The following is a 16,927-nucleotide window of genomic DNA, read 5'->3' as shown; positions in this document are numbered from 1 at the left end:
ACACACACACACACACACACACACACACACACACACACACACACACACACACACACACACACACACACACACACAGGCTGAGGATTGGTTGTTAACGGGGTCAGCAGCAGACGATGTGAGCGTGTCAGTTCTGATGATGTCACTCTCCCTGAGGCCTGAGCCCATTATACACCATTAGTCATTATCTGACACACACACACACACACACACACACACACACACACACACACACACACACACACACACACACACACACACACACACACACACACACACACACACACACACACACACACACACACACACACACACACACACACACGGCTGGATCCATCTAAGATCTTGGACTCCATTCTGGTGGAAGTGGGATAGTCCTTTAGGGACCATCATCCCACACCTATAGGAGCTTAAAGTACACACACACAGACACACACCTTTGTACTTCTCTCTTGGTGAGGACAATCATTGACACAATACATTCACTAACCCCTAACCCTGACCTTAACCATCCAAACTAAATGTCGAACCCTAAAACCAAGTGTTAACCCTCAAACAGTCCACTGAAAAAGTGAGGACACACACGCACACACCGCACACACACACACACACTAACATGTGGTCTAAACAGCTGGAGATGAAAGCAAAGTGTGTGTGGTGAAGCTCCACTTTCATCTCACACACACACAACCACAGCTGTTACATGTGGTGTCAGTGTCAGTTTCATCCAGAGACAGAAGAAGAAGCTGAACTGAACTTGTGTTGTCACCAGAGCTTTTCACCAACAGGAGGAGCTAGAGAGGCACAGTGACACACTAAACTTCCTCAGAACAAGAAGTTCCCCGTTTCTCTAAACTAAGATAATCGTACGTTCCATTGGAACCAGGATGTCCGAGCACCAGTCAGAGATTTTCATCTGAATTATAAAATACGGACTTTCGTATTCAAAATGCAAAGTTTTATGTTGCTTTTACATTTTGTCTTCATACTTTGTAAATGTACTTAAGATCTGTGAGTTGACAGCTGAAACCCCTTGTGAAAAAAAACATGTATTAGACAAGGAAGAAGAAAATTCAGTGTGAAACCACACGTTCAAAAACACAATGAAGATTCAAATAATCCCAGATTTTCTTCACTTTGAAGAGAAATACAAACTCCAGGTGGAGTCTGAGAAGAGGAAGAGGGTCAGCAGACACCTGAGTCCGACGCCGTTAACCCGGTAACTGAAAAAGATGGAACCTACCGCGGCTGTGCGAGCCTCCGTCGTCATGGCTACGCGGTGTATCTCTACGGAGGGGCGAGGCCTGTGAGAGGAGGGAGGGGTCGAGACAGGAAGGAGGGGGCGAGCAGGGCAGCGAGGGCGGGGCTACAACCAGGAGGTGGGAGTGGTCAGAAGTGGGTGTAGCGTGTGTGTGGTGAAGGTTTGGAGCACCAAGGTGAACAAGGTGAACCCGGTGAGCAAGGCAAAGTTCATTCCACGAAAATACACGCCCGAAAACACCAACAACACCAGAACCAGGGTCCGAAACAATGAGTGACAGGGAGTTGAACCAGGGTGACACATGCACGCAGGTCAGATCACATGCATTCATGATTTTAACATCAAAAGTCAAGCAGCAGATCAATGAGGAGCAATGAAAGACGGATAAAAAAAACGTGTAAATCGAAAAAGAAAAAGTGAAAACAGGGAAAAACACGAAACGACAACACAGAACAAAAAAAAGCACAAAAAACAAAATAAAGATTAGTCGCATTTCACAATACAGATACCTCGACATGCTGTTAGCATCATGTTAGCCTCATTAGCACTTAGCAACATTTCACACAGCTAATAGTTAGCAAACAAATGCTTGATGGTTGCAGAGCTAAACACAGCGGACGAGCAGTGACCACGAAGCTGCATCAACACGACCATCGACTGGATGAACGTTAGCTCACACTCAGCGTTAGCATGGGTTCTCACTGAAGCCGTGAACCAGGACAATTAAGATCTTCTGCAGCGTGGTCAGTTTGAAAGCAGGACTTATTGATTCCACCTTCAGATTTTAAAAATATCTGATGCTTTGTAAAGATAAAGATTTTAAAATAGGCGGCAGCACCACATGTGGATCTAATCCCACTCATGCTACTTGCATCATTTTATACATTCATGACGATCAACCTGCATCCGACAGAAAACGTAAAAAGTTGAATCGTTACGTTGAATAATTTATCAACGTCCGGATACACCAGAGTCTTAACCAGTCACCTGACCCCCTACCCCACATCCAACTCACCTGATCGGGGCTTCAGTCCAAACGGCGGACTGGAGAAGGATGGGTGTCCGGCGGCTGGAGGTCGCTGTGGCGACAGAAACAACGCGGTGAGTGAAACAGTTTCATGAATGAAAACTAAAAGACGCTAGATTTGTTGTCTTGTGCTCGATGTGGGACAAACGACTGCACAGAGAAAAATCACAGAGAAACACACACTGGTTCAAACTGGTTGAACTATCTCAGTCCCGTATTAACCATCATTCCTCTTATCCTGACTTATATGAAGTCACTGTGACCTTTGACCTCTGAAATCTAATCACTTCATCTTTGAGTCAAAGTGACAACTGGTTCAAATGTGAAGAAATATATCTTAGTGCCAAATTTGAAAGGATTCTCTGTGGGCGTTATTAAGACATTCACAAGGTCACAATGACCTTGACCTTTGACCACTCAAATTCTAATCAGTTCATCTTTGAGTCAAGTTTGTTCCAAATCTGAAGAAACTCTCTCAACATATTGTGAAGGACAAGAATGAGACGGACAACCTGAAACATGAAAACTCACTGGACAAAGGACAAAATAGAAAGTGTTTACAAACTGAAATCTTATTGTCAGACGTTGTTTGTTTGTCAGAAACAAACAAGACACTCGAACCCAAACCGTTTGACACACGTGTCACTGCTGGACGACATGTGACACATGTGAAGGCTCCGTGTGGTTTACTCATCCAATAAGAAACAAACTCACAGACACACGACTGTTCAGATCTGACACGACTGCAGACAGATGAGTGGGCGGGACCACAGCCACTGGTTCTACAGTAGGTTTACCTTGATTGACATATGCCACTCATACTCCCGACATGCAAGCTGGGCCTCAAACCGGGCCTTCTCTAGAATCATCTGTCTTTTCTTCTGGAACTCATATCCACCCTCCTCCGAGAGCTGCTACAAAACGCAGCAAACGTTTAGGCCTCAAAAAGACTTAAAGATCCTCTATTGCCTCCTTAACAAGACTTTAAACAATATGTCAAGGGACAAAGACACAAAAAGACAATTTGTTCTTTATCACACAATTAAACTCATCAAGGAAAATGTATTTAAGCAGAAGTGCAAACTCATCGGGGGGGAAAATGTGAGGATACAAACAAGGGTTGTAAATGATCTCCTTCTCAAGTGACATCATTACGCTTTGTTCTGTTTCACTTCATCTCAATCGACCTCAGATCAGCTTTCGTCTGACGCTGAATTAACCTCTGGAGGCAGCGGCCAATGTGTCAGGCTTCTGGTGAATCTTCAATTCACAGAACAACGAGTTTCTTTTATCACACGAGTCGAACGTTTCATACGTGTTTAAACCTTTAAGAACTGTTTTTTGTGTGCTTCTCCCTTAAGAGCTGGATGATGTCATCGTTTTCAAGACATGTGACTGATTAAATCATCGTGATTCACTGAAATACGCAGGAAGGGCGAAGAGCATTATGGGAAATGTAGTTTGTTTTTCTTCATATATGCTGATGACCACCTGCTGTTCTGTGTCTTAATTCAAAGTGAATTGAAAATTGAAAGACGTGTGGACTTTACCTTTGGTGTGGTGGTGCCGTCATCGCTGTCCTGACCACTGAGGAGAGAGAGAGACCTTCTGGTGAAACAGGTGAAAAACAACTGGCTGATCCACACAACACACACACACACAAGACACACAACAGTAACACAAGACAGACAACTGAGACTGATGTGAAGTCTTACTTGAGGGACTCCTCCACTGTGACCATCTCCACCGGGTAGAGCCGGACTCCAGACAGATCGTCCTGCTCCGTGGTCACTCTGACACACAACACACGTCATTTACTCATCATCTGTCTGTTCCGCTGTGAGATCCATTAACACTAGTTCACAGGTGTTTATTCACTTTCTTATTAAGTTTGTATTTGAGCTGAGAACCGGGAGACGAGTTTTCCAATGAATAAAAAGAGCTGATTATGATAATCATAAGAAACTAGGGTCTCAGTGGTAGAGGTGAGCGATCTGACCATTTTATATAGAACATCGAGGATTTATGTTTAAACGTGACAGTTACACCCTACTACCCCACCCTCTACTCACTCTAGTGACGTGGATCCATTCACAAGCAAACAATCACCTACTAGACTGTCTGTGCTGGGAGTGACTCACACGTCTCTGTCGTACAGTCTCGTTCACGCAGGACGTTTTGAGTTACCAGCCAAATAAAACTGACTCGACATCAGTAGTGTCAGTGATCTGTAAACTTTGTCGTGTCGACACTTCTAAAGGCGAGATGACAAATCTATTCAACCACCTAACTTTAATATCCGAAAGGAAAAACCTTCACTCAGGTCGAAACAACCGCACTCGTCTGTACGAGGTCCGAAGCTCCAGCTGAGCCCCGAGCATGAGGAGAGAAGGAGGAGATCTGTCACCTGCTGGGATCCTGCAGCAGCTCCACAGCCTCCTTCAGCTGGTTGATCATGTCAATGTGGAGCTCCGTGCCCACGGGGACCTTCGACCTGGGACCACAAGAGTAAACATGTAAATACCAAATATTCACTTAATTCGATTTTTTAATATTAATGAAAATTGTAATAAATCATAATATTTAGTAATAATACATATAGAATACTTTTGAATCTGGAAATGAACTCACGTTTGTTTTGTTTGCCACGGTGAGTCTTCTTCTATCCTGAGGGGCTCGTCGAAGTCTGCTGCCGACCGACCCTGCACGCACACGCACACACACACACACACACACACACACACACACACACACACACACACACATCAGCACCAGCTGCAGCTGTCACATGACCAACAGAGACGTTACCACTCGGCCCAAATACAAACACAACAATAAGGACACTGTGATAAAAGTCTTTTCTCTGAAGCACGAATATCAGACATAAGTTCAGATTCTCTAACCTGACATTTGATCAAACTGAATGTTTTTAGATCAAATAAAACACTTTTGATATCTGCTCTCTGACATCGTGACGAGCGTCTTCCACTTTTAAGATTTTGTGTTCAGATCAAACAATGAATTGATTCATGGAGCCGCTCGACGGACGTGAAACTGGAAGAACTCAAATATCTCAGGATGGAAAAGAGGAGCCATGTTGAATGTTCCCACATGTTCCTGTTGTTGTGAACGAGTCGGACCTGGACAATCTGCTGCTGCTTCACAAACACTAACTACACAACATGTCAGGACACTATCTTACAGAGTTCCTGTGTGAAAACAGCTGGAGAGTCCTCTTGTCCTCCGGTGTTGTACATGTGGACAAGTGGACAAAATCCTTCACACTGAAGCTGTAACTTAACGATGATTAACACGAACTCCTCTAAAAGCAGCTCGGTGTGTCCGTGGCCTCGACATCGACACATGTGAAACGTCTTCTAGTCTCTTCTGGACAATTAAAGGATTATTAAACAACATTTTGATCTTACACCACCAGAGTAAATAAATAGTTAGATCTCAGATTGTGTCAAAACGACTGCGTTGTTGAGGTGAGGTGACCTTCGTCGTCATGGTTACCATAACAACCCCTTTGTTAAAGTAAAAAAACAACGTTTTTCTGTAGGGTAGGAACAGCGACCTCCTGTGGTGGAGTCGGACGTGTGGCTCTAAAATCACGTCGTCTGTGACAGACGTTTTCTCGTGATGAAGTTACAGCTTCACAGAAGCAGGATCTTAAAGCTCCTCTGCTCTTTGTTTTGTGTTCCGTCCTTATTTGGTCACAGCCGAGCCTCCGCAGGGACACACAGGCTCAGAGTGACGTAACGTCTGGAACAGCACAGTCTCTCCAACTGCTCCACAAACAACCCACCCAAACTGTTTTACTCCTAAACTAAACTAAACTCACATCAACACAAAGTGACAGTTTAGGCTCCATTAAAACAAACCAGAGACTGTGAGTGTGAGCGGAGCTGCAGCAGGGAACAGGTTTACGTAACCCATTATTCATGAAGCGAACCATTTACTGCATCAATCTTTAATCTCGCACCGACACAAACAACGTGACCACTTGCCTTGATGTAGTTGACGAAGCGAGTGCTGAGAGCCGAGTCTCTGTAGCCAAACTGGTCCTTCAGGGCCTCCGTAGGACTCTCCTCGATCAGACGCACCGAGTCGGAGTTTGGATCTGCTGAAAAGAGGAAAACACGAGGAGTTAACGTCTCCAGCACACGTGCAGGGAGTTTAACAGTGAAGCCAACGTTCACCTCGTGTATCGTCCTGAACATCCAGGGGAGCGACGGTAACTTAACGGACGAATTCAATGTGTTCTCTGCTGCTTCAGGTTCTTGTTGAACAGGAATCGCCGTCTTTACATTCACTACGTCAACGTGTATTTCTACTGAACAGTCGACGTGGATGATGAATATTAGCATTGAAATAATATTCCTGTTGACATGAGCATGAAGCCACTTGTGCCATTTTTAGGACAAACTTCAAACACGAGAAATCAGCTCTGACCTGATTCAGACTGATTGAAGTTTATATTTAAACTGAGTCTGTGGAGACCTGCTGTTAATAGAGTTCAACACTACAGACACACAACTGACACTCAACTGGCAAGCTGTGTGTGTGTGTGTGTGTGTGTGTGTGTGTGTGTGTGTGTGTGTGTGTGTGTGTGTTACCTGTCAAGGAGCTGATGTGTTCACTGGAGTCGTCTCTACTGATTCCCTCCTCCTCTGTGATGTGGCTCATCGGCACATTGAGACTCAGACTGTCCTCGTCTGACGGCTGCAACAAACAACAACGATGAACAACACACACACAGAACAGCACAGTGGAAACATCATTCAAACATAAATATTATTTAAACATCTGAAGTTACCTATCAGGTTTAAAAACCATATGAAATCATCCAATATTTAAAGTAATTACATCATCACATTTGAGCAAATGATTTATTATTTGCGCTTCTTTTCTTGAAAAATGTCTGAAGTGATGATTAGATTAGAATGAAAACATTCACTTGATGAACTCACATCAGTATCAGACTCAAACTCCAGCATCGGTCTCGTTTTTAAACAAATAAAATAACAGAGAATTTAAAATAAGATTTACTTATTGATCTGCAGTTTGTTCGGTTCAAACTCGTCAATAATAAATTTAGCAAATATCAATGACAGAGATGGTTAAAATAATCAAATTAAAATAAATAAGTGAAACGTTCTCTCAGTACAGAAATCTATGGATCAAACAACTAAAAATTGAACACGACAGGAAGACAAGCTGTCGAGACAACCAAACAACAAGCGACCGACACACACACACACACACACACACACGGTGTCAGTACCTCGGTAGCAGACAGTCTCTTGTCTCCGTTGTCGCTGCCGACTCCTGAGTCGCTGTCCTGCTTCTTCTGCTGCTCCATGTCCTCCACACTGCAGACACACAACGCAGGTTACACACCTGACACACAGGGAGGGGTGTGTGTGTGTGTGTGTGTGTGGGTGGGCGAGTAACAGAGCGTGTGAGCCACAGAGAGAGAGAGAGAGAGAGAGAGAGAGAGAGAGAGAGAGAGAGAGAGAGAGAGAGAGAGAGAGAGAGAGAGAGAGAGAGAGAGAGAGAGGGAGAGAGAGAGAGAGAGAGAGAGAGCGAGCGAGCACAGTCCTCCTCCTGTTCAGACTGCGTTCACACAAATGTGTAAATTCTCGTTTCCTCCTCTTTAAATTTGAACTTGGATGATGATGGTAAAACGAGCTTCACTGTGATTCTCTCTCACCTGCGTCTCTCAAGGTCTTTGATTTAATGGAGTTTTAAAACTAGCTTCACTGCTTCCTCTGGAGGAACGAGGAAATACTTTCTGCATTATTAATCGTTCAACATTTAGAGAAAAACCAATCGTACCGAAGTTAACTGAGTAAACTGAAGAGGAGAAACAGAACAGATAGAGAAAGAGAAAAGAATCTGAAGACATGAGGACAGACTGTAGGATAAATAATGATCAGAGTCTGAGCTCTTCAGGAGAGTAGGAACCATTTTGTGCCCACGTGCCGGGAACATTTTATGTGGGCGGACATTAGAGAGTTCAACATCCTGCGAGAGCTCAGAGTCTGAGAAACTAACGCAGCAGCATTTTATTCTCTTCATTATTTCCCTCCTTCTTTCTGGCCTCAGTAAAGTAAAGATGGATGACATGTCTCCACTTCCTCCCGTTGTACAAAACTGGGACTATAATATCTTGATACTAATGCTGACATCTTGTGGTGATGATGGACAGTTCTGCCTCAACACTGTTCACATTAGGTTTCACTGATCAAACTGTTTCTGTGACTGATGCATAGAAACAGATGAAGGACATGTTTTCCATCACGGTTACCACGACAACACTAAGTTTCTATTCCCTCTGAGTGATATTTAAGTTACCGCGTAGACTGACCTGCCGGTGCTGGGCCGTGATAGGCTGAGTCGCTCTATGACGGGCAGGTAGAGCGAGTCGGGCATCTTCTCACTGCGACACGCCTCGATGCTCAGATACTTGAATATGTGAACTTTTCCCTTTAAACAGATCTGAGGAGGAAGAGAAAGATTTCATTAGTTTTCATCTTCTGTCGTCCCAGCTCGTTTATTTTTGACCAATCACAGAAGATGTCGTGTTTGAGAACTGTGTGACGAGCTGTGTGAACCAATCAGGACCAAGACATGAAACAACAGAGGAAGGAAGTTAAGAGACATAACTGAAAATAAAAAAAGAAGAAAACAGCATGATGAGGGCGACAAGCTGTGTGTGTGTGAGTGTGTGTGTGTGTGTGTGTGTGTGTGTGTGTGTGTGTGTGTGTGTGTGTGTGTACCTGTGCGGGTGGACTCTGCAGTGGGTTGTTTTCTAACTGGAGCGACTGAAGCTGCTTCATCTTCCTGAAACACACTGGGATGGTGGAGACCTTGTTACAGGAGAAGTCAAACTTCACCAGAGGAAGATCAGCCAGGTCTGTAAGAAAGAACACACACACACACGCACACACACACACACACACACACACACACACACACACACACACACACCATCATCGTCGTCAGTATAGGTCCTAAACTCCTCCTCCTCCATGTTAGCGGACGGGAAATGGACCAAACAAAAAAATGAAAGTACATGTTAAAAAAGTTTTGGTTTAATTAGTTATTTGATGATATAAAATGGGCTGAGACGTCGTGATTGACAGCTGAGACTGACTCCCGATTGGTCGATACCAAATGACGTCATCACCACAAGATGGCAGCGTTTCTATCTGAGATATGTTGACTTCATGATAGTAGGAGGAGGTGGAGACACGACTGTTTGTCTCTGAGGCCGATCTTCGGTCACACTGAGGCTTCAGGATATTTCTGTGATGGGTGTGGCAGCTTACTGAGGAATCAGACACTTACCACACTCACACACTTTTCAACAACACGCAATAAAAGTGTGAGCGGTGTTGAAAACACTCTTTTTGAAGAACATTTGATACAAGAAAAGTTTGCTGAGCTCATCAGAAAACACAAATCATAACGGATTGACCTAAATTCACCCAAAGAGAAAATAAATGAAAACTTCGTTAAATCGTTTCAAACCGAATTTAACTATTGTTAAGGATGAAGTGTCTGAAATCACCTGAGCGGACGTGACACCACATAAAGAATCATCTTGTTCACACACTCACCTTCTGGCAGGACGCAGAGGAGGTTCCGACGAACGTTTAGTTCTCGTAAAGCTTTGAGTCTGCCGATGTGACGAGGAAGAGCCGTGATCTCATTGCAGCTGATGTCCTGCAGGGGGCGAACACAACACAACAACACGTGATTCAAACGTTAATCAAGTTGTGTTCATCTTCATTAAATGTGGAAAGAAAAGGTGTGTGTGTGTGTGTGTGTGTGTGTGTGTGTGTGTGTGTCTCACCAGCTCCATGAGGTTGTGCAGGTGTCTGATGGTCTCTGGCAGACAGACCAGCTTGTTGTTGCTGGCGTTGAGGACTCTCAGAGGTAAACCACAGAGACAGGCCGGCAGGGAGCCCAGCTGATTACGACTGAAACACAAACATCAGCATTTACATCTTCTGACTTTATTGATGTGGAACGAATTGTACAGGAAACGAAGAAGATGATCAGAACACGCTCTGTGTCGTCTTCAGGCCACAAAAAGTAGAGAAATAAATCTGACTGAGAAAAGCAAAGTTAACAGTGTCTCTAATCTCAGAGCAGCAGACGCACAAGCAACACACACTATACACAAAACACACACACATACCACAAGACTGTGAAACTCCCTCTGACTCAGCTCTGAAAATAACATTCAGGAAACATGAGGGAGTTTATACAGCTGCAGACACACACACACACACACACACACACACACACACACACACACACACACACACACACACACACACACACACACACACACACACACACACACACACACACACACACACACACACACACACACACACAGAGAGAGAGAGCAGACAGACAGACAGAATGGAAGAGTTATATTACACTTTTATGTTGGAGACGTTTTAGTGATTGTGATTCTTGTCTGTGTGTGTGTGTGTGTGTGTGTGTGTGTGTGTCCACATTATTCTGAACTGAAAAACACAACTGTGAGTTTTCCTTCCGTCACATGGGGTCATGCTCACGTGGTCACTTCACGACCTCAGAGCTCTTGAGACGTTTTCAGATTCTGGATGTTTGTGACAATTAGTGAAGTTATTCCTGGTTCCCAGAGGATGAATCCGACTGTAACACAGATTAATAACAGCTTCCTGCTCGAGGTCTTAAATGTTCTGGTATTTTTACATGTGAAAACTTGAAGATAAACGTCTCTGGTTCCCTTTAAAGAGACTAAAAATAAGACTGGAGAGGAAAGCAGAGTGTCCTTCCTGTTCTGACAGGACAGTGTGTGTGTGTGTGTGCGTGGGTTGGTGTATTAAAGCTTAAAATTCAAATGGGATTAGCCTGCGTTTCTGTGACAATATTTAAAGACTTGCTGTCTACAGTGTTATGAATATCACACATCTCAGATTATACACACACACACACACACACACACACACACACACACACACACACACACACACACACACACACACACACACACACACACACACACACACACACACACACACACACACACACCTCTCAGAGAGTCACAGTAGCACAACAGCTCAGTCAAGCAGTGGACAAGCTACAACTGTAGTAAGCCAACGAATAATAACACCTTTATTTTTGCTTTGTCACAATGATTCAGTCTAAGGCTGTGTGTGTGTGTGTGTGTGTGTGTGTGTGTGTGTGTGTGTGTGTGTGTGTGTGTGTGTGTGTGTGTGTGTGTGTGTGTGTGTGTGTGTGTGTGTGTGTGTGTGTGTGTGTGTGTACCTGAGGTTTAAGGAGGTGAGTGACTGCAGGGTGATGATGCTGTCTGGGATGGTCCTGATGCAGTTGTGATACAGGTTTAGTGTTTCCAAGGCAACCAGGTGACAGACCTCTGAGGGGACGTCTGCCAGTCGGTTCTTCGACAAGTCTGCAAACAGAGAACAGAGAGAAAACATGATATAAATATATATATATATACACATAAACATGAACATCAGAAATAGAGCGGAGACAGGGTTTTATTAATGAATGTGGAAAAGAGCAGAATTCTATTGGTTCAAACATTTTAAACATTTCCTTATTTCAACCATCAAGTTGTTTCGGTCACTTCCTGTGAATTTGAACAAATGACAAAACAAATCCAGCCCGATGTGACGTGAGTTCTCAGACTTGTTGTGGTTGTGCAGTGAAGCTGCCTCATCTGGTTTTTACCATCTGCTGTAACTTGACTCTGGTGTCGTGCGACTTCGAAGTCAGTGACGACACCAAGAGGAAGTGTTTGTAGTCCTGAGTTAGTGATCACATTAAAGTCAAATCAGTGAATTCTGTCACTGCTCCTCGTCTCCAGGATGATATGAATAACTCAGATACAAATGTATTTTATAAGGAAAACTTAAATAAATCAGAGATTCATCTGCTGACCAATAAGAATCTTTCACAGACTGGGTTTCTGTTTACTGAGTAAATTATGTAAAAAATGTATGTTTACATTTTACATAGAAATTATGTTTATTTCCTCAACCAAGTATATTTGGTTGTGTGTTTAATTCATGGTTGAAAATAAAACCAATTAAATAGAGTTTGTGTTTTTAACTTTTGACTTCATAACAGTTGAAGACAGTTTAGACTATTACATCATATTATGATAAATAATAAAATAAAAGCACTGTCAGTGTATTCGGACGACAGCCTGATCCTGATCCTTCATGAAGCTGGACTGAGAAAGTCTGAGTCAGCTCGACCTCACTGATAAAAATCTGCAGGTTCAACACAAACAGTTCAACAGCAACAAAAGCTCTGTCCTCAAAACCACCACAAAGTGGACTCAACACTTTGAAAAAAACGTTTCAACACAAACTGAACTTTTTAACCTTCATGACGGAGGTTTGATTTCAGGCCGGTGTTAGTTTCAGCTTGTTGTTCCTAATAAACTGACAACTCAGTGTAACTCGATGAATATTAAACTCCACCCTTTACATTCTGCTCCAGAGGAACAAGTGTCGTCGGACTCAGGGAGGTCGGTGTTTGGTCGAGGGGCTGGGGGGGGCTGGGGTCAGACACTCAGGGCCAGGACTGATGACATCACATCCTGCTGCAGCTCCGCAGGAACAACATCAAGTGACGTTATCAGCAGCCGCAAAATAAGGCCAAGAAATGTCAGGGCCAATTATTCCACATTGTTCTGCAGAGGCTGAGCTCAACACTCGTGAAAACACATTTTGTTTCGCCAACAGAGCGAAAGGAGAACAAGAGCTCATTTCCTCTGCTGGAAAACTTCATGGAAAAGTTATGGGTGTTGTGTTTTTGTGTTGTCAGATTTTACTCTGTACAATTAAAATACAACAAGGTCTTCAAGTTGATTATCTGTGGTCTGATTTTCTCCTGACAACACAGACACTCTCTAAACGAATGAAACGTCCCCTCCCGGTCGGCTCTCTTTGCCAAAAGGTGCCGTTCCAGTCTACATAGATGTTATCACCAGACACACGTGACATCACCGTGACCTTTGACCACTGAAAACTAACCAGTTCATCTGTGAGTCACTAACTGTTCATCCTTCAGAGGCTGCGTCTGAAGATCGATTGGATCACAGCGGAGACACTGTCCCATTTCAGGGGCTGTTTTCAAATGAGACAATAAATGTGTCCTCACATCCCCGAGAGACGAAGGCTAATGGTGACGTCTTGTGACGAGATATCAGAAGCTTCATGTCATCATCCTATCACGCATCAACTCAACCTAACAGTACACATCAAACTATCATGATCAGCTGGAGCTCTGTTGCTTGGTCCAATGAAGCCTATGAAGATCGCCTCCTTTCTAGGCCACGTGGGCTGTGACCTCAGAGGGAGGCGGCTCTGAATTGAGACACAGGATTCTGTGATTCTCTGGAGTTCATGAGGCACAACATGATCCTGTGATCTTGTGAGTTCACAGTGACCTTTCACCTTTGACCACCAAAATCTAATCAGTTCATCTTTGAGTCCCAATGAATGTTTGAAGAAATCCCCTCAGTTCTTAAGATGTTGTCTCAACAATGAGAGGGACAGACAACCTGAAGACGTAAAGCCTCCGGCCACCGGGTGTCGCTGGCACCACAAAGACGTGTTCTCATAAAATATGATTATCTGATTCAGAACTAGAAATTACCACGATCATGACAAACATTAAATTATTAACAAAGACTGAACTGTGAGACAGACACAGACCTGAACAACTCGCTCTGTCCCGCTGCGTCTGAGCATCAGCAGCTCAGACGCAGCGTTGCATCGTGGGTCAGTCACAGGAAGTGCTATTTTAAACTGTGCAGCTGAGAAACAAAGAGCGAGTCAGTCGAGCTTTCATCCTCCGAGCAAACAGCAGCAGTCTGACTCACTGAGAGAGTGTGTGTGTGTGTGTGTGTGTGTGTGTGTGTGTGTGTGTGTGTGCCAACACCATCACATCTCTTTAACCTCTTTAATAATTCACTGAAAATCATAATGTGGTGGAAACTGCAGTGACCTTAATGAATAACACACACACACACACACACACACACACACACACACACACACACACACACACACACACACACACACACACACACACACACACACACACACACACACACACACACACACACACACACTAAGGACACATCAGTCTCACAGATGTGTCAGGTTCTATTAGAATGTGTCTACACATGAGGTCATGTGAGTGAGATCATTTACACAATGAGACACACACACACCCACAGACACACACTCTTACTACTATTACTAGTAACTTGTGAGTTGAGTGAGTGACCAACAACCAGCTGGTCAGAAGGTGTTGGTGTAACTTCACTGTTATTTATGATTTAATTGGTGACCTGAATCTCTCCACTCACACTACAGGACCAATGGCCCAGAGGTCACCAGGACCATGGAGAGGATGATGACCCTCCAGCGTGAAACAACACGTCTGAACACGTGATTCAGCTCCGGTGTCATGAGACAGTCGAGCTCCACGTGGAGACGATGCCTTCTGGAGTCAGGGTGAACTCAGTCGTCTCAGCTGTGTTTCAGTTCCGTGAGCTGGACTAAACCACTTCATCCCCTTGGATATGTTCAGTCGATATCGATAATTAACAGTAATTATCACCATAATTGTCACGTTATTATATTATTATATATTTGTATTATATTATAGGTGACTCAAAAAACATTTAGCAGGTCAATTATTGTACCAATCTTCTACAATGCATAAGAATCATATTGATTTATACGTTGGACTTTACATTGTATTGATGTAAATTGTATTGCGGTAATTATTGATATTGTTTTATTCTCACAAAGGCTCATGACCTCGTGACCTCTGACATTCTGCATCAAACTGTTTCCACAGCAGCAGAATAATGGAAGTTACCCATGGTTACAAATGACTAATCAGAGTGTAGACACCGTGTGAGCAGTGATGTGTGATTGTGTGATTGTGTGATTGTTGTACTGTACAAACACAGGAATGTGGAGGCCGAGCAGCTGAGACACAAGAATGTCTCCTGCCCACTGATCAACACAGAGTTCTGTTCAGGCTTTGACTGTCACCATGGTGACCCACATCCAGATCAGTAATGATATCATTAATATTATCACCAGCGTCTGTTCTAATCTTCTGTTTCAGAGTCTGTTAAACTACACAATATTCAGACCGACCTTCACAACTTTTCAAAATAAAAGGTCTGTAATAAAGTATAAAGCATCGTAGCAATAAAACAAACTTACTGTTTTAACTTTGTAGACAAATTGCTGAACAGGAAGTGATTGTATGAATGTTTTTGCAATGACAGATCTGCACCCATGACACACGTCTGCGTCAGTTCGATATGGTGAAATAAAAAGGTTCAAATTATCTACATTATATTGTAGGACAGATATCAACCACCGCTGCAGGATGTACAAGAAGACGTGTTCAACAGCCTGAAGACAAACAGCCTTGTCCCCAATGACTGAGAATCTAATCTATCTAATAGAAATTACAGATGCATATCTGTCAGGTACAGGGAAAATAGGTTTGTTATTGTGGTGCCAAAACGCACATTGAAACATTGTGTGCACCTAACTGAGGTGCTGGTGCTGTGGTCTTATTGGCTGCAGGAGTTAGTGAGACAATGAAAGGTCTCGTCCCAACACTCAGTGTGTGGTCACTGTTCACCACCCGATCAAGATGTGGTTCACTGCTGCACACGACTGGTTCCTGTGGTAAAACCCAGATATTACATGAACTCTTCATTCCACCAACTACTTTCATTTCTGATTCTCTTCTTGTGACTTTATATGGAAGATATTATACTTTTCCTGTTTCCGTTTTTCTTGAGCTGAAGATGAGGAAAACAAACTACATGTAAACGGTTTGTAAGTCACTGATCGGCAGCTGCTGACTTCATGTCAGAGCTGTGGTTCAGCTGTCGGCTGAAGATGAAGACTGCGTTTCTTTCTGGTTTAAATTGAAATTCTGCAGCGTCAGGTCGTCTGGATGTGTCTGAGGATCTCGACAGTAACTATATATTCTGTGTGTGTGTGTGTGTGTGTGTGTGTGTGTGTGTGTGTGTGTGTAACAGCTGCATCCTGGGGTTGTGCAGGAAAAGGCAGGACTCCTCCCTGCAGCACAATAATGACAGGCCTTACACACAACACAGACACACACAAGTTTGTGTAGCTAGGACTTTGCATTGACTTCCAGTCATTGTGGACGACTAAACTAAAACCTCATAGTTAACCTAAACCAGGTCCAGTTCATACCTGAACCTTAATAAACCACAATCTACATCTGACCTAAGAGAGTGAACCTGTACGTCAGGACCTTTAGCTTTATGAGACCAAGCTTCGGTCCCATTGAGGTCTACTGGTCAGTGTTTAGACTGGAAAAGGTCATAAAGAAGAAAAGAAGAACTAGTACACACACACACACACACACACACACACACACACACACACACACACACACACACACACACACACACACACACACACACACACACACACACACACACACAGAGAGAATATATATATATTTGGTATAGAGACACACACACACACACACATTCTCTAACCCTAACATTAACCATCACA

The 16,927-nt window shown here is 43.5% G+C and overlaps 1 protein-coding gene across 5 annotated transcripts in view; it reads right to left on the bottom strand.

Moving 5' to 3' along the window:
• lrch1 (leucine-rich repeats and calponin homology (CH) domain containing 1) overlaps positions 1 to 16,927 on the bottom strand; it is a 40,363-nt gene that overhangs the window by 10,787 nt on the left and 12,649 nt on the right. For 2 of the 5 annotated variants that reach the window (XM_035173867.2, XM_035173871.2), the window contains exons 2-15: positions 11,622 to 11,766; positions 10,150 to 10,276; positions 9,914 to 10,019; positions 9,071 to 9,207; positions 8,659 to 8,789; positions 7,573 to 7,660; positions 6,905 to 7,010; positions 6,296 to 6,411; positions 4,917 to 4,987; positions 4,693 to 4,779; positions 4,001 to 4,078; positions 3,836 to 3,872; positions 2,274 to 2,337; positions 1,241 to 1,363 (exon numbers count right to left, since the gene is read on the bottom strand). In XM_035173867.2, coding sequence (XP_035029758.1) covers positions 1,241 to 1,363; positions 2,274 to 2,337; positions 3,836 to 3,872; positions 4,001 to 4,078; positions 4,693 to 4,779; positions 4,917 to 4,987; positions 6,296 to 6,411; positions 6,905 to 7,010; positions 7,573 to 7,660; positions 8,659 to 8,789; positions 9,071 to 9,207; positions 9,914 to 10,019; positions 10,150 to 10,276; positions 11,622 to 11,766 — 1,416 coding nt within the window. The remainder of the gene's footprint in view (positions 1 to 1,240; positions 1,364 to 2,273; positions 2,338 to 3,835; positions 3,873 to 4,000; positions 4,079 to 4,692; positions 4,780 to 4,916; positions 4,988 to 6,295; positions 6,412 to 6,904; positions 7,011 to 7,572; positions 7,661 to 8,658; positions 8,790 to 9,070; positions 9,208 to 9,913; positions 10,020 to 10,149; positions 10,277 to 11,621; positions 11,767 to 16,927) is intronic. The other 3 variants (XM_035173870.2, XM_035173872.2, XM_035173869.2) reach the window with 2 other exon arrangements.

This window comes from Hippoglossus stenolepis, chromosome 13, assembly GCF_022539355.2.
Source record: "Hippoglossus stenolepis isolate QCI-W04-F060 chromosome 13, HSTE1.2, whole genome shotgun sequence".
Lineage (NCBI taxonomy): Eukaryota > Metazoa > Chordata > Actinopteri > Pleuronectiformes > Pleuronectidae > Hippoglossus > Hippoglossus stenolepis.
This window is presented reverse-complemented; position numbering and strand designations above follow the sequence as displayed.